This window comes from Chelonoidis abingdonii, chromosome 10, assembly GCF_003597395.2.
Source record: "Chelonoidis abingdonii isolate Lonesome George chromosome 10, CheloAbing_2.0, whole genome shotgun sequence".
Taxonomy (NCBI): domain Eukaryota; kingdom Metazoa; phylum Chordata; order Testudines; family Testudinidae; genus Chelonoidis; species Chelonoidis abingdonii.
In genome coordinates this window covers 4,251,742-4,275,463 of record NC_133778.1, presented here as the reverse complement: position 1 = coordinate 4,275,463, position 23,722 = coordinate 4,251,742, and the positions used below count along the sequence as shown (strand labels likewise).

The 23,722-nt window shown below is 39.0% G+C and overlaps 1 protein-coding gene across 8 annotated transcripts in view; it reads right to left on the bottom strand.

Moving 5' to 3' along the window:
* AGAP1 (ArfGAP with GTPase domain, ankyrin repeat and PH domain 1) overlaps positions 1-23,722 on the bottom strand; it is a 651,846-nt gene that overhangs the window by 156,870 nt on the left and 471,254 nt on the right. For 6 of the 8 annotated variants that reach the window (XM_075069872.1, XM_075069873.1, XM_075069871.1 and 3 more), the window contains one exon: positions 6,646-6,807. The exons of the other annotated variants lie outside the window; for them this stretch is intronic. In XM_075069872.1, coding sequence (XP_074925973.1) covers positions 6,646-6,807 — 162 coding nt within the window. The remainder of the gene's footprint in view (positions 1-6,645; positions 6,808-23,722) is intronic. 8 annotated transcript variants of the gene reach the window in all.

Here is a 23,722-nt window from a genome sequence, read left to right as displayed (position 1 = left end):
AAATTTGCCTCTTTTCCTTGTCTTCATTACTTGAGCCTAGATGTGCATTGGCTGGATTTTTGTCGCCACCCCTCCTAAGACCTAGTTTAAAGCTCTCCTTATCAGGTTAGCCAGAGGATGTCCAAAGATGCTCCTCCCAGTATTTGATAGATGGAGCCCCTTCCAACACAGTAATCCTCTTTCCTGGAACATCAACTCGTCAGAAGCCAAAGCCTTTTCGCTGACACCATCTGTGTAGACATGCATTTATTTCCAGGATTTGATGGTCCCAGCCCAGATTTTTTCCATATGTGGAGAGCACAAATATAGCGTTTTCACTGAGCGAAGCTGGCAGAAACTCCTCAGTGAGATTCTAGCATTACTCAGGGAGCTTGGCATACAACCTGCCAATTGGATCAATGGTCTTCAAGGCTTGTGAAAAGCAACTACAAAGCACTGGATTTCCTGATGGCTGAGATTAACAATATCTTCCTATGGAGAGCGAGGGTGCTTTGCTTCACTTAATTTAAGTCATCAGGGATTTATTCAAGGAACCACCATGTGTTGCTGCTATTAACTAATTTTTCCTTATCCAGACAGACCATGAGAAAATTATAATTAGGCAATTGCAGTGCCCTTTGGAGCTCTCAGATTTCCTTCATTTATCTTAGTCTATTTTTACGCCTAAGTATGATACAGACCACACTGGTCCTGTTGGTTGATGATCTCATGCTGGTGGACAATGACCAGATGTCCATGATGATTTTTATTTATATGTGTTAGCAGCTTTTGATTTTAAGTAACCTTTAGTTCTGAACCGGACCTGTTTCTTCCCTCTCAAGCAGTTCTACAGATTGTTTTTTGACACCTTTTATAGGTTTCTGCATGGCTCTATTCTGTGGCCCTCTCCTGTTTACACGCATATGTGATGCTGCTAAGGGAAAGTATGACAAAATATGCAGCCAAGACTGTGAACAAGCAAATGATATGAGCTGCTGTGTGTCACTCCCATAAGAACACAGAAGTCAGTCTGTAGTTTAGCATGGTGCTCTGATACTGTGGTGATGAGGACCCTGTATAGCACCTAGATAGATGGATATAATGTCTGGTGAGAAATGCAATCTGGATGAGAGCAAACTGGCAGAAGGCTAACCTGGACAAGTTGGTCATGATGACTAGGGCTTGGGGGAACATATGGTAAGGAGAGTTCTGTCCTCTGTTTTGAGATCAGGAAGGTGCTGCCTTTTAATTAATTCACAATTTGTTCTGGGAATCTCAGTGATGTGAGATACCAAAAGCATCTTTTTTATTTGCAGTTTTGCAACTATTCCCCTTAAGTCTGGATCTCGACATCTCTACCCTTATTTTGGGTAACTGCAGGTTGGAGAACTGCAATGCTTTTACTTGCAGCTAAATTTTAAGAGCATTCTGAATCTAGAAGAGTTACAATAGGGAAGATATGGGCACTCAGCTAGGTAATAGCCCAAACCTTAAATCTTTGTTGTTGTTTTGGTTGTGTTACTACAGCAAAATACTGTAATGATGATTGGAAAACAGTCAAAATACCATATTGCAGCCTTGCAGATCTCATCTGGCGGGACTGACCAAAGCCGCTCTTGTAGGCGCTGCAACATGAGTGACTGAGTTGTAACATGCCCCTTCAAATTTCAATGTTGCTACTAACGTGCAGCGGTGACAAATGCACACTAATAGGTTATCAGAAAGGGTTCTTTGGTTCTTTCGGACACAGCCTTGCTTTATGTTCCAATCTTATAGAAAAACAAAAATGGTGGATTAATTCTCTAAAGGCGTTCCTCACTTTTCAAAGAGACTTTGTTGATGCAACTAAGTTGCAGAACAAAGGTCCCCCCAAGTTGAAAGCTAGGAAGAACAAAAATAGTGGCACTGGAATACTTGTTTGAAAGCAAAATGTAAACATTGAATTTGAAAAGCAGAAAGCAGTAACCTGACCTGTGCGTATAAACAAAGTAAAAAACAAACACACACATCAGCATTTAAAAGAGAAGATCGGAAAATCCATTCCTTCTCGTTTACTACTTGAGACTTGAGTTCAGGATTCTGTACATGTTCTGCAACCGTTGATAATATTACCACTTGAAACAGGAATCTCAGCATCATTTTAGAGGGTTTTGTGAAAATACTATTATAGGGAACGTACCCAATCTTGTATGCAAGACTTAGCATATAAGTGACAGAGGAACTAATTTTGAAAAGCTTTGTGAATGTATTAAAAATATAATATAGTTTACCTTACCCAAACTTTGTTATTGATTTGGGATTATAAATGATTCTTGAAAACTAAAATCTTCCCAGTTCACCTTCAAAATTGAGTTTTGACATTACTGCCAGAAGAAACTTCCTGAATGTGCACACAAAGCCAAGCCTCTCTATTCATATGTACCGTAGGTCTTCAGAGCCCGTAACTCACTAATTATACGAGACAAAGTGATTGCCATCAGAAAAGTAACCTGGGTAAGGTTTGCATAAATGTACAAGCTCAAAATACCACTTATATCCCTTGGCACAGCAGGATCTTAATTTGAGGTTGATAAACCCTGATAACACCAAACTGCTGGAGACTGAATACAAACTAGGTGTTGTGCTTTATACAAGTTATTGAAGAGATGACACTGTAAATACAATCAACAATCTTTCAGAGATTAAATATATGCAGATGGCATTCAAGAAGATTTCATGTGACCATATGGTAATAATTTATACTAGAAATGTACGTGGTGCTCCATAAAAGCAGAGTACAAATATCTTGCCGCATGTGAATTAATTTAGTCTGAGGCACTAGAACTTATGCAAGAGTTAAGTACTACCATTACTGCTAGTATATATAAACATTTGTGACGCTTGAAAAGGAAAGAGTATCTAATACAGTATTTTGGGGGCACATGCCAACAAATTAAACCTTAAAACCTAACTTCTCAGAAGAGAGGGTGAATGAACTTCTGAGAAAAGAGAATGAATGAGCTGCATTGCATATCCTGAGATGGAAAAGAATATTCAGCCTTTTGTTAATGAGGTCTGGAGAACTTAGTTTCCTGATCTCATAAAATTGGCTATAGTCACCTTTTATCAAAAGAGATGGTCCTATTAAGATCACAGAATTTCTCTCTCGAGCTCTGTTAAGATCTATAAATTGTATGTAATAGAGAACAGGTGTGATCAGTATTCACCAGTGATTGTATCAAGTGCTAGTAACATCAACTGATATTTTCCTCTGGAAGACTGAATTTCCTACGCAAGCTTGAGACACTTCATAATTGAAGTAATAGCCAATGATTGACCAAAAATTCATAGGCCCAGCAATTTCCATTTTTTACAATATAAAATAATAAAATACAAACAATAAAATACAAACAAGAACTCTGAAGTCTAAATGCTAACGAAGAGAAAACTAGAACTGAATTTGAAAAAGAAAATGAAAAAGTGGGTGTGTACTTTCTTTCTGTGCCAAGAAAAAAAATGGAACTGATGATTAGATGAAGAGAGGCAGTATTTACTCCACTAAAAGCATGTGTGAAGCATACACAAAGGATCTTGTCTTGAAGTAAAATTTAACAACTAAGCAAGTTAGCAATAGCTCCCCAGAGACCACATGACCCTCCTACCCCCAGGAGTGTGAAGCCACATCTTTAAAGAAAATTATACATCAAGAAAATGATTAATCAAAGAAAAAAATCACAGGCTTCCAATCAGATTCAAGAAAACCCATCAGCCAATAGTTGTTGCAGAGGTAATTGTTCTAAATCTATCAATAAACCTAAGCTGCTCCTTCATTGACTGCAAACACCAATTTCTTTCACAGAGGATTATAAGTTGATGTTCATGGTCTTACTTCTGCCATTAGGGTGATAAACAGTTTACGCTACATCAGGATCTGACATGTAGATCAATTCTACGTCCATAAAGAATCTCCACAAGAGGCTCCCAGACAGGGATTTACTGTCCCCAGTTTTTATTCTCTTGCTGCTAAAATTACTTCTGTCAAACACTTACAAGAGTAAGAAAAAAGGTACAAAAATTAATTTTTCATGTAGTCCTGGAACAGTCTTTTTAAATTCAGAAACTTAAAGACGAATATGTTACTGCATTTAAAATTATGCTGAGCAGCATGTGGTATTTAGCTAAATAGCGATCCAAACCTATGATTTGCTCACTATCAAGCAGACAGCAATTTGAAACATTGAACTAAGCTGTCTAGATTTTCTCTAAGGGCAGTCACAGGCTTCCTGTTACCAGTGCCAAATTATATTAGACATTTAATTTTAAACCTCAGGTACTTAAATGTAAAACCTTACAACAGTAATAGTCATAAAGCAGTGGGGCATTCCATTTCAGAGAATGGATTTTTCTATTTTTTCCCCTTTAATTTAACCAGCACCTCCTGTTTTGTGGCTCTGCCCACTACAAAGTAATTTATCTAATTAGGAGATGTTCACAGCTGCTTAAAAGACTCAAGCCCCAGGAAACCAAAGGTCTGGATAGGAAGACTTTGAAAAGTTCTCCGGAGCCACATAAAGTATTAATTTAATGTGAAAAAAGGTGCAGAGAAAAATTGAATCCCAATACGTTATTTTGTCTACAATAAAACCATGTGACAATAAGCAGGCATATTCTCCAGTACACCGGCATTTGAATTCCAAAAGATGCTTAGCTTCTCCCTATCCCTGCTGCTTTCACAGCATTATCTTTTTACGATTCTAAAATTCAAAACCTTTTATTGGGGCAAAAACGCTGAAATTAAAAAGAGTTTTTCAATTGTCAGCTGCCAGCATAAAGGATAAGTTCTACAATCTAAGAGAAAGAAGGCACACTGCTGGAGAGGAATCATGTTTGAGTTTTTGAAGTCGTTTTATCAATCACAATAGTTAATGTTTATGTTGACATTTGTTTGTCTAAGACTGTCCACTAAGCACGGACCTACTGAAAATAAGTTCTCCCAGTATTTTCAAAATGTAAAAAAGCAAAGCAGGAAATGATGCAAATATCACTTTTCTATTGTTATTTACTTCTCAGTCTTCCTGTATCATTTGAGTAAATGTAGCACAGCTGACCCTGGCTGTTGTCTCTTATGATCCAGAAGTAACAACATATAATCGCCAAGTCATAAAACAGAATTAGATGTCCTTAATGTAAGATGTATAAAATGTAGCTGGGTGTAGGAGAAAGGGAGGGCCTCTTTTTCATACCAGCACAGACAACACACATGAATGCTGTAGGGCTTGCCGACATAAGAGACAAAAAGCTAAGAACAGCAGATACACCCAAAACAGCAATAGCTGTGTGCATGTGCGCCACAAAATGTGTCCTTCTGAGACCCTTATAATTGTCACTATTTTAAGGGGTAGCCTCAAAAGCAGCAGTTTCTTTTTCTCTAACTCTCTTTCACGATCACTTCATCTCGTGTTGTTCACACCCTTCCACCATTTACTCTGTTCAAGGTTCCCTTTGCTTTCCACATTCTTATTTCTCCACTCCATTACTTCCACCATACTTTCGTGGGCTCTCCATGATGCTTCCCTTTGCCTCTCTTTCAAATACTACAAATTTAGCACTTGCATAGTGATTTACTAACATTAATGGAATCTTCACAACTCCCTATGTGAGGTGAGTAGTATAGGCCCATTTTACAGATGGGACTACTAAGGCAGGAAGTAACTTGACCAAAGTCACAGACAAATTATGTGTTAGACCTAAGATTGGAATAAAGGACTCCCTTGTTCTCAATCCCATGTGTAGTCCACTGGACCACAGCACCTTTCATGCTATTCAGACATTCCCCCTTGAGGCCAAAGCCCACAGTGTGCATTTAGTAGAGGAACAAGCTCAACTGCAAACAGTTTGCTGCACGTTTGTAGGGAGCTTACAGCAGCTCAGGCAACACCTCTGAAGCAACAATAAATTGGTCTGGGATTTTTTCAGAAATCAAGATATCAATGACAACTGATTTGTTGGCCCCACAGACTATCCTTAGGTGGCTATATGAAAATCATGAATATACCCTGTGATTTTGCTGGACAAATCACTATGACAAACTTGCAACCCTTGTGATTGGTCAGCAGTTTCAAGGCTCTCTTCACAAGAGAGATGGCTAGAAATGTCTTTAAAAAAGGAAACAGTAGTTCTGACATTTATAAATTCCTCCAACTGAGGTTATGGAGACAGAGGCTGTGGGATTCATTCCAAAGGCTGGCTCTGACTGCAGCTCGCCAACTACAAGAATAAAAATAAAATAATAAATTGTTCAACACAAAGGGACTATAAGGGGATGAGGACTGTGCACCTTCATTCACAGATGCAGAGAAGATGGCTTGGAAGCTATGCACTTAGAAAGCGACCCTGGCTTTGCTATGCTTTTAATAATGTTAGGCCTATGTGAACTTTCAGGCATGGGGTACTTGAGAATACAAGGCATCTCCGTCCTGGTGCAGTTATGCTTGCTGCTTCCATAGCACTCCTTGCCTTTCCATGCCACAAGAAGAGATGTGTTGTTAATTTATGTTCTTCTTCCCTCTTCTCATCCTTTTTGTTCTGTTTAAATGGTTGCAGCTTTGCTTAGGACAATGTACCCAGATGACTGACATAAGTCTACAGGGAAGAACTCTAGCAAAAAAAACCCAACTTGTCTCTTACCACTGCTGATGCCAGAGTTTGCAATGACTGTCGCCTCACTCCATTGGTCAGCACTGGAAACTGAGTAGGAGCGCTGATGCATACCATCGGGGCGACTGTTGAAGGAGACTAGACTGATCCCACTTGCCATCTGAGACACAGACGTACTAGTAGTCACATTTCCTAGAGACAAAAAAAACAAACCTCCCCGTTACTATACAAGATAATGCTGATTTACATTCAGAAGAATAAATCTTACAATACCACAGAGCAGAGACATCACTAATTTCATTAATGTGGAGAACAGCAGCAGCACTTGAATGCAGTGTTCGCTAAACTTTTGGAAGCTGAGTTCCCCCTGACCCTTTTCTAGAAAATGGAAATACTTGCAAGCCCCCAATGCATCCCTGGTGTCTGTTGTTAAAAACCTACACATCTTAATGTATATATCCTCTCCATTGCCTTAGCTAGTCCTTCCTACCCACCTAGCGGGTGTGTGCCTCATGCTTTGGAAAGTGTTGGCTTAGTGCATAAAAGACATGCTGAAAAAACCCAATCCTTAAAAACTAATAAGCATTAAGCAAACCATCCATTGTACCCTTACAAAAGCAAGTCCTGAAAATGTAACATGACCCTCTAAACAGAACTCTAACATACGAAACGTGTAATAACTACATCAAATGGAGACACTTTAAACCCTCTTATCCTAATTCAATTATTTTAATTGAGTATCCCCACCGCTGAATAAAGCCAAACTTGAAAAATCTACAGTGCCAGTAAATAAACTGGTACTAGGAGCATAACATCAACTATAAAACCCATCTTTCACAGACTTTTAACTATCACCAACATGGAGGCAATACCAGGGGGCAAATGTGTTTAGCACTCTCATGATCCATAAGGGCTGTGACAGAGAAAAAGTTTAATGGAGGAAATAGCTGAACGGTGATCTAGTTGAATCAAGTTTAATGACAAAACAAAGAAAACCCTTTCCATGAACTTAGACTTCTAGTGGTCTCAGTCTATTTTTCCTGTTCTTGTGTTTAACATGCGCTAGAAATTTCACTCCGCATTTTAGTTTTTAATCATACACTCCATTACTGATTTAGAATTTACTGTTTAAACAAATTTAGTTTATTTTTGAAGTGTTAGTTTGATTTTTGTAAGAATGTTCTAATAGCTGTAATCTCTTCATGGCAGACTTTACCAAACCAGAGTGGACATCGTGAATCCATTGTTAAGGCTAGCCTACAGTAGGGTTATAAATGGCTTTAAGAATACTATTTTTAGAGACAGATTTAAAGTATTTAGTATTTTCATCCAAAGACAAAGTAACTGGTAACGGTTTTCCAGCAGAGCTGAATTGGAAGCAAAGTCATCTAAACCTACATACAACACACAGTAAAGTTTGTAAAGCACCTTGCAATTCTTTGCTATTGAAGACTCTCTCTATTCTATGCGTACACACACACACTTTTAAGATACTTTCATACTAAAACTTGCACTTCCACAGCACTTTCAATTCGACAACCATTGATGAGTTCAGAAACATTGGCGAATTAAGATACAATACTCTTGTGAGGGAGTTTATTATTATTTATTGTTGTTTCCCACTTTTTCCACAGGTTGAAGGACCAAAGGCAGGAAGACTGTGGCAGAGCAGGAGATAAAACTCAGATCTCCTGACTCCCAGTTCCATCATGATGACTTTTCCCAACAGCAGTGTTTTGAAAGAAAGAGCAGCTTTGTGAAACTCTTCGTGCTTATTAGAGTTTGTGAGACTGCCTCCCTGAGACCAAACGCTATCTGTCTATGGTACCTGTATAACTTTCATTACTGTAAGACCTGAGCACCTCAATCTTCAATGAATTTGTCTGCAACACAACCATTTTACAGATGGGGAACTGAGGCAGAGACAGACTAAATATCTTGCCCAAAGCCACATAGGAAGCCTATGGCAGAGCATGTATTTGAACCTGGTTCTCCTAAGTCCTGGGCCAGTACCTTTATCACTGGACTTCCTCTCTAATCCCTTTTCCCGAGCCATTCTTTTACCCATGTGATCTCCATACACTGATTGGCATCTATTACACTGGTCACAAGTTAAATCTACAACAGGTGAACACTTCTTTTGAGCCTGTTTGAACAACCAATTTAATGCATTTTACTAAGGCTAGTATCTGACCATCCTGTGCCAGTGTTTTCTAAAGAGGCACTGGGAACACATGTAAAGTTCAGCAATGAAACCCTGCCCACAAAACAGCACATATGTGATGAAGATTCAGATTAGAACCCCACTCTTGACTGAAGTCTCACAAAAATACTGAATCAAGCACACACACTGTTTTTTGCATTCTTTCAAATTAAATAATTACTTTTTCTCCAAATGAATCTCTCTGCGCTTCAGCTCATGCTCTCTCTGATACAGTATCAGCACACTTTTCCTCCAGGTTTTATAGCCTGGGGAAAAAACTTGAGTCAGAAAATTGCTAATGAGAAAAAAAAAAAACCTATTGTGACAGCTCCATCTTGGCTGACACATCAGAAACTTCCAGAGCTGAAAGATGATTCTTTACAGTTTGAGGGAAAGAGCCAAACTCTGTGACTGTGAGCTGCAGAAGACTCCTATCCTACACGTATCAGACATACAGGGACATATATACCAAAGAGACCAGACATTACTACTTATGAATCACTTCGCTCATCATCACATTATTGTGCTATTATGTTGCAAATGTGGGGGAGCTGTAGAAAGGCTAAGCTGTATTGTTTTGTTTCTCTAATGGGGTCTCACAGAAATCTGTCCTTGCCCCAGAGCTATTACACACTTTATCAGTGATCACATATAAATCATTGCTGGTAAGGTATGCAGATAACACAAATTAATGGAGTGGTAAATAATAAGGACAAATCAGTTCTACAGAGCGATCTGGATCACACGGTAATTTGGGCTCACTTATGTTCTAATATGGCTAAATGGCAGGTCATACCTAGGAGGTTATGAAGTAAGTCACACTTATTGGAAAAGGGGCTGTATTTTTGAAGCCAGTGAGTGACAAGGACGTACGGATCATTGTGGATAGCCAGCTGAACATGAGCTCCCAGTATGATGTTGTGGCTAAAATGGCAAATACTATCCATGGATGCACAAGCAGGGGAATATTGAGTAGATATACGGAGATGTTATCACTGGGTACAGCATCGGTGAGACCTTTAAGAAATCCTGCGTCCAGACTTTTAAAGGAAAGTTGCAAACTGGAAAGGGTTCAGAAAAGAGCTACAAAAATGATCTGAGGTGTGGAAAATTCATTTTATAGTGAGACACTAAAGAAGCTCAATTTATACAAGACAAAGTTAAGAGGCAACTTAACCTGCAGTCCATAAGTACCTATATGGCATGATTTATGATAGTAGGGGGTCTTTGATCTAGCTGACAAAGGCATAACACAAGATCCAATAGTTAGAAGCTGAAGCTAGACAAATTCAGACTAATAAGAGGACACCTTCCCCCCGCTAAACAGAAAGGATAATGAAAAATTGGAACAACTTACTAAGAGATATGGTGGATTCTACATCACTACATCTTTTCAATCAAGACGGAAAGTCATTGTAATATATATGCTCTAGCTCAACCAGAAGTTATGGGCTTGATGCAAAAACAACTTTCTGAAATTTTATGGCCTGTGTTATGTAGGAGGTCAGACTAGATGGTCACGATGATCTTTTCTGGCCTTAATAAGCAGGCATCTATAAAATGCACATTTCCTTTAAGGACTAAATGTACCCTCAGAATTGATTTTAGAGTTTTTATATTTAAAGACTTCAGTTACAGAAACTGATATGACACTTCAGATCGAACCCATATCTCAAACTCTTTGGAGAAGCAAAATAGCAGAAATTGATTGCTTGTAATTTGCATGCAGAGAACTACCACCCACTTTTCCAGTAGATGGGGTGATCTGCTAATGCTGATATTTCTGATACTACCCAGTTGCAAACACTTGCAGATAAATGGAGACCCTAGACAATCCTACTTCCCAGTGTTCCAGTCTTGGGTTGTGAAGGGTTTGTTCTGACAAACTTTTCTGCCTTCCTGAGACTACTTCATTTTCTCTTCAAAACCAAAATAAACAGTAAAGTGCTTAACTAGCCTGCTCATAGCCAGAGTTCTTTGGAAATTTTCCCTTTCCCCCCCAAGAAAGCTGCTATGATAGACCCTGATCCTACAAGCATACATGCACATGTGTAACTGTATTCATTCAAATAATCCCATTGGCTTCAAAGGGACTACTCGGATATAAAGTCACCAAAATGCACAACTCTTGGCAGGACTGGGACCCTTAGTGACCACAGTCCTTTGTGATCTTTTCTTCACAGCAAACTATAGCACAGGTGAGCCAGTAGCCCAGCTGAAAACAGTCTCAAGCTCACAAGAAGCATACAGATCAGATGTTAGTCAAGAGCAAATGTTGCTGCTCATCTGGTCATACTACGGTATTAAACAGTCTTACTAGCTGACTTGTTCTGCTTTAATGTTCCAGTAAGACTTATCGTTCCCTGGCGTGGTGGTTGACTCTTGCATTCCGAGCATTACACTCCAAGATTTTCTGACCTGCCTATTGTCCTGTTCTGTCTTCAGGCCACAGCTAGGAGATATATGAGGTCACACATCTCAAATAATAGACTATGATTACACTAAAGATATTTAATATCCATGGCTTAAATAGCCCATACTGGCTGTGGAAGCGTGCTACTATCATGCCTCCTAGCTGCTGAACTTGAGATATTAGAAATTCTCCTCTCTTATATTTGAAATAATTCCTAGTTTATAGCTTGTGTTAGGAGAGGACTACTGAGCTGCTGACCCGAGTGCTAGAAATCTTTGTTGTTTGTTTTGGAATCAGGTAAATTCTGTCATGGCATACTAATTTAGAAGCAGCTGGATGAATAAGTCAGGTCTTTTCACTTTTTCTTTCATCTGGAAACAAAACAATGCTACCTAAACTTCCTTGATCTCAGAAACCACTTTTGTATCGCATTAAACTCTAAACTCCTTAACTATTTGGACCATATTAAAGTCCTCACACAACAAAATAGTACCTTCTCCCGATCCACATATCATTTTGGGTTCCCTTAATTTTAAGTTTGGACAATTGAGGAAGGTAAAGATTTTTACATGTATTATGTTTTATATTTTACTTGTTTTAAGCCTTTTTAAGAATGTTTACAGCATTTTTCCAGGCTCCTTCTCAACTTTCTACATTAATCTTAATGCCTCAATTAGCTTTGTTAAGCAAAACCACCTATTCAAGGTGACAGATATATTCACCGCAACAGAGTGATCCTGCATTCCTGTTCACCGTGGCATCTATTTTAGCACTTTTAGAATACAATGGCTTTGGAAATGCATTATTTTTCAGAAGCAGAATTAGAGAAATGCCTCGAAAGACATCTCAAAGACCTTACAAATGGCATCCAACATGATGGACTGAAGAGTCATCCTATGTAAGTCCATTTTTTACCTTTAACTATCTCTCATTCCTTGCCTAGTAGAATGGACAGAGTTATTTTTGATGAGTTCCTGTGCGATAATCTTCATCACAGAGATAGAGAAGGAGAAAACTGGTATGTGAAAGAAAAGATGGAACGTTTCTGCGAGATCATGGAAAACAATTATTGGAACAACTTTGCCTGAATAACACATTGACATCAGTCTGAATTTGGTGACTGAGTGAGGGAGAGAGGGTTATTTTGAATGTCAACATTTTCTGGCCATTTAGCTAGATTTAGAACAAAAAGGCCCAGTCACATTCTACAATACAGAACAGATACAGATACAAATGCAAAACTTTACAGAGAATATCCATAACACGCTGATTCTTATACTAAAATTGCAGTGTTCAAAATTTTATATATTCCTTAAACTTATTTAGAAACACAGTGATTTGGCCTGTGAAATTAGTTTCACCACAGAGAAACTGAATAACTCAGGAGAATCATATAATAATTCTGTCAATTCAGATTCATGAGGAATTTTGTATAGTTGGGAGCAAATATGGTAGGGTCTGAGAAGCTAAATTCTTGGTGATCCATAATGCAGCTTTATTTTGTGGTCAATGATACAATTTATCAGATTTGGTTGCAAAATCAAGCACAAAGAGCTCCTTAATCCATCACAGGCACTAGTACAATTTTCAATCTTGTTTGAGGTTACTACAAAATTTTAAATAAACCAAACCTCAAAAGTCCCCATGTGGTCACTGACATATCAAAAAGGCTGGTCTACATAAAAGCTGAATAAGAAATAGAGAGTTTTCTTGAACATACTTTGACCAGACACAGGCCCGATCCTTGAATGACGACAATATTTATTTGAATTTAAATATTTTCCCAATCTATTGCTCATTTTTCACTCCTCCTTCAGGTTAATTATAACATGCCCGGACTCTTTTATTCAGTCGTGTCAAGTTAACAACAATGCTATCATACTCGCATCCAAATGGAGCCTTGTTAATGTCAACTGCTGTTCTTATGGACTTGTTCTACCACACAAAGCTTCAGGAAACACTCCTACTCATTTTTCTCCTCCAGGAGGCAAACTCCTCTTCCCACCTTCAAGAAGCAATATTTCTTTAATTTTACATGTCAGGATACAGAGCCAGTGGCAAGGAATCATAGCAGTCTCTTGGCAGACAAGCTAGCCAGCTCAAAATATGAAGCCAACAACGTTCACTGAGAAGTAGATTCTGCATATTATGGCAAGATACATGTTATGAAGCCTTTATATCTAAAAACCTTAGAAGCAAGGACCGCACTTTTACATCTGTCTCCCTCTCTGTCCCTCTCAATATATCAACATTAACATGAAATACATGGTCAACTACATAGTCCATTCTGTGTTCTGAAAAAGTGCATCTTCAAATACATCATATATGCATCAGCTGGTTGCTTAAGTTGATTAGCAGGGGGCAGTTAAATTACTATGCTAATCCGTGTATTCTCAGCACTATTTCCTTGATATGGATATGTGTATATGCTTACTGGGAAGCCTTGATTAGTTCAAGCTTCAATGTGTCAAAGGCTCCAGTTTCTTTCCAAAGAATAATTTTAGCTGTACTCACAACCCTAAAGTGTAGGAGCTGATTTGAAAAGGTACTTACCTCTACCATATGCTATTTTTCTTTAAACAATTTGCATTTCAAAGTGAACATGGCATTTATATTTGAATGAATATCAGTGTGTTGCCAGAACTGGTCTTAAATGAGCAAAAAAAGATGCTGGTTTCCTATTGAACAAAAATGTTTTCATCTGTCAAAACAGCATCAAAAGAAGAATTCCTCTTTCTAGCTATAGATTGCTTTAGAACATTTAAAACTCTTTTCTGATATTATAAAATATCCTGTTATGATACAATTTGCACATCATTCAATTACACTTTCACAAACAATTAATCTCTTCAAAGACCACCACAAATAGAATTCAAGGCACATTCCCAATTTTAGTCTAGGCTTAAAAAAAATCACCTTTCAACAGAGAGAGATTTTTAATATGACGCACTGGAAGATGCATGAGGATTGAAATTTGTGCTTTATTTACTCATTAAGCCAGTGTGGACAGCATAAAACTGCAAAGAGAGTTTGCTTGGGGTTTACTTGCCCCTATGATAGGCCCAACGTAGATGGATGAAAATAGGGTAGCATTGTTCCCATCAGTGCCTGTGTGAACAACTCATTAATGGGAAATAAACAGCTGGATTGTGGGGAGAATAGACTCCCATTCACATGGCATACACTGCCTGATTAAATAGTCTTCACAAATATGTCACAAAATTGCTAGACCCTACAGAATTCAGTTGCATAATATTTAGAAATATCTTTAAAATATCACTAATGAAGATTTATCCAAACTCATGATTTCATGCCATTCAATGCCTATCTGGTACCACCAATTCAATTATACCCAGAGACGACAAAAATTGTACGTTATGAAAATTTTCAATAAAAATTATTGACTACAAGTGAGGATAATAAAAAGGTATTCTTATTCTGAAGCAGCCATTTGCTCTACAGAAGTCTGTAGTTTGTTTGCACAATTTTAGTATCTACTGAAACACTAATGGTGAGTGCTCCTGTAACTCCTGTCTTTATCCAGTATATTTCATCTTAACAAAAATATGTTATCATGAACCATCACTGGGCAGCACAGGTCATTTTAATGGACACATCACTTCAAACTAAGCCTTCACCATCTGTTCCACCCACTAATTACAAACGCAAAAAGAATATAATTCACAACTGTACCATAAAAAAGTGAGATACAGATCATTTATATGCATGCAAGCAACCTGCATTCATTGCAGCATGTGCATTTGTGATTTCCCACTATCCCCAAGGCAAACAACTGAGTTGTAAGAGGTTTAATTCAGGGTGCACCCAGTGCACTATTTTCAAAGTAAGAGGTGAATATATGATGCTAGAGTTGGGTAATCTACCATTATGCATTTTTTTGCAAGAATCTGTGTATATATGAGACCGAGAGAGATTACATTAGAACAGAAGAAAATAGGGCATAGGGTGAACTCTAGTACATTACTCTGCCTTCACTATATTCACGGTTTATTTGTGCTATGCTCTTCATGATCACTATGAGTTTCTCTTCCAAAAGGAAATAAACCTCTCAAGGCCAGAGGACTCAGCTCCCCAGCTGCTAACACTAATGAAAAATACATTAGAGCAGAGGGTCAGGAAATCCTGACTCCCGGTATCAGAGGGTTAATTGTACCAAATCATCTTTGGTGAATTTATGTTGCAAGATACTGCATATTCCTGAAATGCCCTCTAATTCATTAAACAGCACTGTCAAGTAGATTAGACCACAGCTTGACCCGCTGTTATAAAATTGTGGCCAAAAATCTTCTGTATTTGGGGTTATTTTGGGCATGAGGGTGTAGAAGAGGAGAGGGGAAAGACACTACTTTTGTGAGAAGTGCTTTAAGCTTCCCCTTCTTTCAGCCTTCCATTGCCCTAATGAATGCAATTCCCGGAGTGATGCGGAAATCACCTTTGGCAAACTAACTTTTTCTGGGAGTCAAGTAATCTTCCAGCACCTTCCCATTTGTCTTGTGCTCTCTTCAGTGCCTACTAACATACATGTTGTGATGACCTTCCCTATAGCGATTGGAAACACCCCTCAGGAATCTGACAGCATGTCACCTAGGATCCCATCATAACTCTCTCAAAGAAGGTGCTTCTTCCCTTTCCCTGCTGGCCCAAGGGCAGAATTTGTGCCCAGTGCTGAAATCAAGATGCACCACTACTTCTTACTAACTGGACAGCGTCTCCACAAACCCATTCAGAATGGGGGATGGGCGGAAGGAAAAACTATCTACTGCAAGGAGCATTGTCAGTTAGGTACCATAAGCAGTAGGAGCAGGGACTAGAGCCAGATAGGTTATTGGCAGGGATTATTAACGGAGAAAGGCAAAAGAACATGTTTTCTTTACTTGTCTCCTTGCTATGAAATCCATTTGAACCCAGTTGCAATATCAGCCTACAACATGGCAGCCCTGTTTTTTTCCTGGACCTTACTGGGGGCTGAAATAAACCCCCAATTCCCCCACCAAAATAGTCTTGGGCAACATCTCATAGGAAGTCTAATGGAACCCAGCAGTTCTGTGTAGTATCATCAACACAGGAGAACATACCTTCTTATTTAACAATTGTGTGTCTTATTTAGTGTCTCTCCTGTGTGGTATATTTGTCTAATGCCGTTTTCTTAAGTGAATTACTTTGTGCGATTTCAATAGTTTTCTTTCAAAGTCAGTAATCACTCCAATACAGTAATAAACACCTGAAGCCCTACAACCTCAGGCTGGGATCTCACTAGTAGACACAAGCTAAGTAGAGTCAAGTTTAATGAATAGATGGGAGGACTCCAAGAAAATACTCTGGTGCTGCAGGAAGTGGTATTAATGATTCAATAGGAGGGCACGCTTTTCTTTCAACTCCAAATATGATTAGGGACATTATGTTTTCACATGTACCACCTCTCGGTCACAAAGTAAAACCACAACCGTGTCCAACTGATTTCGTTCAAGATCCCATGGCACTTTTTGAAAAGTAAGGACATTTCTAGTTAAATCATCCTGACCAAAATCCAGTTTGCTCATATTATATTCCCTTTGCACTGTTTCCCTTTGCTATTCATTTTCTGAGCAAATTCTGTTGACTATTACTGTATGCTGTAACATCCTGGAGGTGGGTATGCTACATTCTTTGTGAAGTGATTTGTGTGTGTTAAGTATTTGGGCCCAAATCACGCCAACAGTTATATACGTGCTTAACACTACGCATGAGAGTAGTCCCATTCAATTCAATAATGTTACATCAGTAAATTCAAAGAGAGTACAACTCCCATATGTAAAGTTAAGGACATGTGGAAATGTCTGCAGGTTGGGGCCATAGTTTGTAAAGTGCTTTGGGATCTCTGCAAAGACTTATGGAAGTTGTTTAATAACTACTAAACCGGAAAAAGGCATTACCTGTGCATTAGATAAATAACCTCTAAATTGGACACAATTAACATATGACTTCAGAAATGGGACAAAAACTAACTTCATACTTCCTGTACCAGTAAAATAGACTTCCACAAATTATCACCCATAATCGTGGGCCTAAAAATACTCATGCGTGGTGTACAAAGTAGATCATCATTATTAAAATATTTTCTAGACCATTTTAAACGAAAACAGAGAAACTTTCTTTCTAAAAGACAATAGCTATGATTTTGATGTTAATTTTTTTTTTATAGCTATTACCACTGTAACAGAAGCTCAGCGAATGCATGTCTGCAGTGTGAGCAGTTTTGATAAACAGCCTCTGCGGGCCACACAACGGGGATAATGTATCCTTAAGTACTGCCAATGAGCTGCCATTCTGCACAGCCAATTACTTCTGTGCGTCTGTCACTCAAAGGAAAAATGACTGAGCCCATTAGATCAAACCTTTGTCACTGTTCCTAATGCACTCTTAGGCCTCATTAATCTGAGGGAGCAGCAACACAGCCGCCGGTGCCTCATTGCCTCCCCCACAACAGGGCCACGTGAATCCTCTCATCTCTCCCCCAAGTGCACCACGTTAATCAAGCTCTCCTTATTACCCCAGTCCCTGTCACGGCGGAGAGCGCTCTCTCTCTTAAATGCTCTCATTATGGCCCATCTTTAGAGCCGGCTGAGTGGAAAAAAAAGAGAGCAGGAGAGAAAGAGAGGAGGAAAAAGCAAGTCCGATCACATTAATATTCATGACAATAATTAGTATTCTAGGTCACTGAATATTCATGCTATTAGTTTGGTTTTTTATGGGTTTGCTGGATGTCCTGATTGCTGGAGTGTGGAGGAAAACAGCATGGTTAGGACTTTAGATGTCAACGGCACTTCAATACTCCAAACACATTTGTGCATTTTTTTTTCTCCTTTTGATAAATCAGCTTCAACCCCTTTGATGGCTTTAATATTTTAAAATCATTGGGGGAATAAAAGAGCTAGCAGTTTTGCAATGGTCTGAACGACCAACTGGTTAGTATTACAATATGTAACAGTCAAGATCCCATCAATGAGAGTGGACAAATCTGTGACTTTATCCCGGATGCAGTGCAAGAGCACAGTGAGGCATAAAAATCAGTCAGCTTGGAACAAATGCAGTCTCATCAGTAAATTATCTCATCTTCTCTGGCACTTACATTCAGGTCCATGAAAGTTCAGAACATATTTCTAATGTTTGTCTTGCTAATTGTTATTAGACTTCAGCCCCATTTGTGAACTGGAGGAAGAAGGAATCCCACTCAAACTTCCTGCACACTTAAAAACTACGCAAGAAATTTGTAAATGAACACAAAAGTGTTTCATGCTGATTTAAAACCAAACCCCCCAAACATTTACTCAAGTAGCCCTGATATTTCCCTCCCTTTTCTATGAAGCACAGAATATTGAAAGCAAAAGTAGGTTTATTTCTCTCTAGTACTTGCGAGGGGGAAACAGTGTCATGAAGAGAACTGAAAAAATGACCTTGAGGGATCACCCTCTAGCAGGATGAAAGGGTAATCTCCAAGATATTTATGACTTGACTCTTTTTTGTGTGCAAAGTGACAAAAGTGACCATTTTTTTAATGTGTAGGATGGCTGCGTGTTGTTGGGCTATCTGCAACTGAATTAGCAACAGAAATAAAATGATCCACTTGAGACTCTTTTGTATAAACCCAATCAAAGCAAACAGAGACTTTGGTGATTAATGTTAAAATTTGAAAAAAAATCCTCACAAGTTGCTGAGTTTCCAGTCTGCAGTATAATCATATAATGTGTCCAAGTGAGAAAGAAAGGAGAGAAAACAGTTCATCTTAACTGCATAATGCTGGCTAGTGTACTGGAATAGGCTAAAATAATGCACATTTACAGTATGTTATAAGTGTTACACACTGTGTAAGAGTTATTTTAGATAAAAAGTAGGTGTTTCTTTAGAAAATATTCTTTCCTGCTCCTTTTTACCCCCCTGCCAGCCAACACTATCAAAATATATCACTATCAAAATATATTTTAAAATGAAAATATTCAGTGTTAGAAGAATACTCCAGCACTCTGGGTCATTTACTTTCATTGCTGATCATTTATATCCAGAACAGATTAAAGAATTTAGGGACTGATCCTGAGAATATTTACTACTTGGCCAGTGCTTACTGGCTTTTGGTGTAAGTGCCTGATCACAATACCTCCAATTTAAAACGGGCCATACGCACTAGTTAACCAAAGTCAATTAAAAGACTCATTGACTTCAGTCAGTTTTGGATCAGGCCAAATTTTAACAATACATATCTAAGACAGATAAATGACCTTATCCATGTATTATTAGGTTTTATAATATGTTTTCCCTGTGCCTGTCTCCCGCTTTTTTTTTTTAAATGAGTACCACAATGCATTTTAGAGGCTATTGCCACTAATCTTCAGGTTTACTGTAATGAAATATTTTGTGGAAACTATATGCTGTGACACAGACCAGGCTATGTATTCCATTTCAGTTTAAAAGGAAATAACTTTTAGTTGTAAGGAAAAACTATCACTATTAGAACCCAATGATGTCATATTAGATACTTTAAAAGTATATTAGTCTAACTTAAAAATAAATTCTGTACTTAACATTTTTTAAATAATGTCTGGAAGGCAGCTCATTACAACTTAATCTGATTCTAAGCACTCCAGTGTACAATAAGATTACTTAATGGCCATTGCATAGTTTTGATAGATGATCAGGATTATTAACAGATAAGAAACTCACATTTATGAGAACGGCATCTTTACATTTTTGTAACATGTCCAAAGTGTCACACAGTGTTAGATAACAGTGTTCAACAAACTTAATGACAGCTGTGCAGCTAACAAACATTTTTGAATACATCAGTGTTATTAAATGTACATACAATGGTGAATATATAGTATGAAGTCTTCTGTAACAGTGTTAAACATTCCACAATTTATTGGTACAGTAAACTTTTCTAGATGTAAACTTTCTACATCAGTGGCTCTAACTATGATGTGGTTTTGTCTGTCTGTAAGAAAAAAGGGATGGCTCCTGGGACAAATCATTAGACACACAGATCACCAACTCATATCTAACCCAGGTCAGTGATAACTGAAAACTGGACCTGTGAGTATGCTCCATTTGAAGTCACTGAGAGTTGTGCTAATAACTTCTATAGAAGGAGCCCCATTCAGCAGCTGATATAGTGGGTGGACACATGTCCACATCTAGTAATACTATCCTAGAATTGGCCCTTCTTTTGGCAGTATCGCTGGATACAGCAGAAGTTGAAGGGATCCGGAAATTACCCCCTGTAGAGGTAGTCCCAGGGCAGGCTTGATGCACACTGACTGGTCAGCATGGTGAAGCTGGTCTATTTTGCGCCTATCACAAAATCTAAACAGAACTTCACTTCACCTTTAAAGTTTAATAAACAAAATGTTGTGTTTACAACTTGGGCATGGGGTGCCATGACAGCAATACAACTTTTAAAAAGTGTGGTCTGAAGGAAATGAGCCTTGCTAATGCTACGTGAAGTGAGAATTTGTACCATCCTCCTCTCTGCTCAACCTGGTGTGCAAGTAGCCAACCTGTGGGTAAGTCTGTGCAAAAACAATTCCCCAATTAAAACCTGCAGTTTGGATCACAGGCATTGCAAGCAAACTAACCTTCTACAGCTTGAACCTCTAAAGGGATCTTCCCACAAATAGCACGTCACTAAAAAAAACCCAGAACCTCCTTCCCCTACTTCTTACCTCAGGGTTTGTCACACAGTGCATTAGACTGCACTAAAGGGGTGTACATTCTAGGGCATGCTATCTATGTTACATACTAACTGGCCTGCGTGGATCCTGCTGGTGTACACTAAAAGTTCCCTAGAGTGCATTAATGTAATATTGTTTGAACCGGGTCTATATTAATGTGTGCTAGGGAACTTTAATACGCCCAGCACGGTCCACACTGGCCGCTTAGTGTGCAAAGAATTTAGACCCCGTTAGTGCGGACTATGCACTAAATAGACAAGCCCTTAGATGTCTTCAGATAGGGTCCTAGGACTTGTTAGGAAGAGACAGGGGAAAGGAGATGGTTATTTTTCTTTGCCTTCAACAGGTGAGTCACCTGCCCTAGTTAGAGATGTATTCCAGGTTAGGTGAGGAAAGCTTTTCTGCTATGAGTTTTACTGGTTCTGGAAAGGAAGTGATTGATAGTACTCAAAATTTTTCATTTCAGACCTTCGCTAAGGGATTTATTTTCCCTCAATAAGCTGGAGAGCCTCTAAAATTAGAGCTAAGTAAGGAGGGAAAGGGAACTTGATATTTTGTTTTAAGGATGTTAATTTATTTTCCTGGCTTACTCTCCTAGATGCTGGGGATGTGACAATAACCTGGCGGGAGTAAAGATTATGGATAGTTACGTCTGTGCCCTTAGTGAAGCCTTTAAAGTCAGGAATAAGGAAAGCCAGCAAAAGAGTTCTGCTGGAACTGGGATACATGTCTCAAAGCAAGGCAAAACCTTTGTTCTCAAGCAGATGGGGCGAGGTGGAAAAACAATAAATCTTGTTTGAAGAAAACTTCCAGGTGCTGTTTGGCTCACAAATTTTACATTATGGGGTAACTGCTGAGCCTCATTACAACCTCACCACAATTAGCCTGTTTCCTTTTTTACCACAAGACTACCTGTAGCAAAGCCATCCTGTAGTCCCTGGTCATGCTATTTGAAGAATATATTTTTTACAAAGCTGGGACATTGCTCTCAGCAGTAAATAAAATGTCAACAGAGATAATTACTGATACGGAACTCCAGTTGTCATTTTGTGGTAGCAGTATGCAGAAATGCCCAAAACATTTCACTGGTATTTCATGAAAAACATCCTGCCCCTTTTTTGGCCTGCTATTTCAAATGCTGAAATTTTGCTGCTAAAAATTTTGGTGACATGGAAAAAGAATCTGTAAGGCCCTTTTCCACTAGAATGTTCAAGCAAGCAGAAATACTGTAGCAGACATCTTTGAAATAAATCTGGGTTTTGGTAGGTGAAGAACGAGAGAGATTGCATGGGGAACAGATGCACACGTACAGGGAGGGTTTTGAGATGGAAGGTGAGAGGACAGGAAAGAGCTGGGCTGTTACAGCACCATCACAGAAAACAGTGGTGATGGAGAACATGGTACCTATTTAATGACATCTTGAGAGTGACCAGTTATGGAAGGAGCGCTATGCCCTGTATTTGGAGCACAATTAACAGAGCTACCTTTGAAGCACAAATCCCAATCTCTATCTTATCATATACATGGATGATGATTCTTTCAGGCATGTGGGTTCCAATGGTAATCTTCTGGAAAAGCGAGGGTAGGTGCTGGTTAAGCATTCTTAACTCATATTGCTGAACACTAAAGTATTGCAGCAGAGCTGTCTCATGACTGAAGTAGGTATAAATGGCCGCAAGGTGGTTGTGGCCCAGAATGCAAAAGCACAGTCCACAACAATTATTGGTGGGATTTTGCCCCCTTAGGAAGGAGGCAAGTATCTCTCTCACCATTTTACAAACAAGGAGATTCAAAGAGCACAAGGTCAGTTCTGGCATGGCTCTGAAGAAAATCCAGTGTTACCGATGTAGCTACAATATTATTCAAAATTAATAAGCCAAAACCATATGCTGTGCTGTCAGCAATCACCTGTGGTTAGATGTTGATAAGACATTTGGCTCTGTATGTGTGTGCCCCTTTTGTGTGTCGCCCTAGCCCTGCGCAGACAGCTGGCACAGCAGACCTCAAGCGAACCGCCCAATAACTACAAGATCAGTTAAGGGATGAAGGCACCCAGCCAGGTTTATTGTCAATGAAGCACAGTACTAATATCCTGCAGACTCTACCGGACCACTAAAATATGTATGCCTGTAACAATGGACCAGCTCAGAGAATGGCAGGGTTTTCCGTTCCTCCCTAGGTCAGAGAAAGACACTCCTTCTGAGATAGATCTGTACACCCCAACACAAACCAGTTACATACTGCCCCTCTGATATAGTTAGTTACTGCCCCTTGACATGGCTAGTTATTACCCATCACCTTGTACATGTTGGTTCGATCAAAACACCTTTACTACCTACTGTCATCCTGACCTTATCTTTTAGGAGGAGTGAGTGCATTCCTGTTAGCCAGGGGGAAAGTTTCTGTATCATCCTTGATATTGGGATGTTCTGGTACCACTTGATACCAGGATGTGTTTGCGTGAGTACTCTGTGACTAGCACTTCTTAGGAATGTGTATTTTTGCAATATTAGCCGTTCTTGCCAGATTCTGTGAGTAGGTCCTGCCTCATACCAGGCCTCTGATACAAGGGCTTATATCTGAGACTCTCTTCCTACTACATCGCTAGATGATGCTCCACTCCCTAAAGGGCCCAAAATAGAACTTAGGATTCCAGATTCCCAAATTCTTCTGCTTCTAGCAAACAGCTGTATAAGGCACAAGCAAAGCGTATGTAGCATTTCCCTCCAGTGGCCTCTTCTCACAGAAGACAACAGCCTATTACTGTTG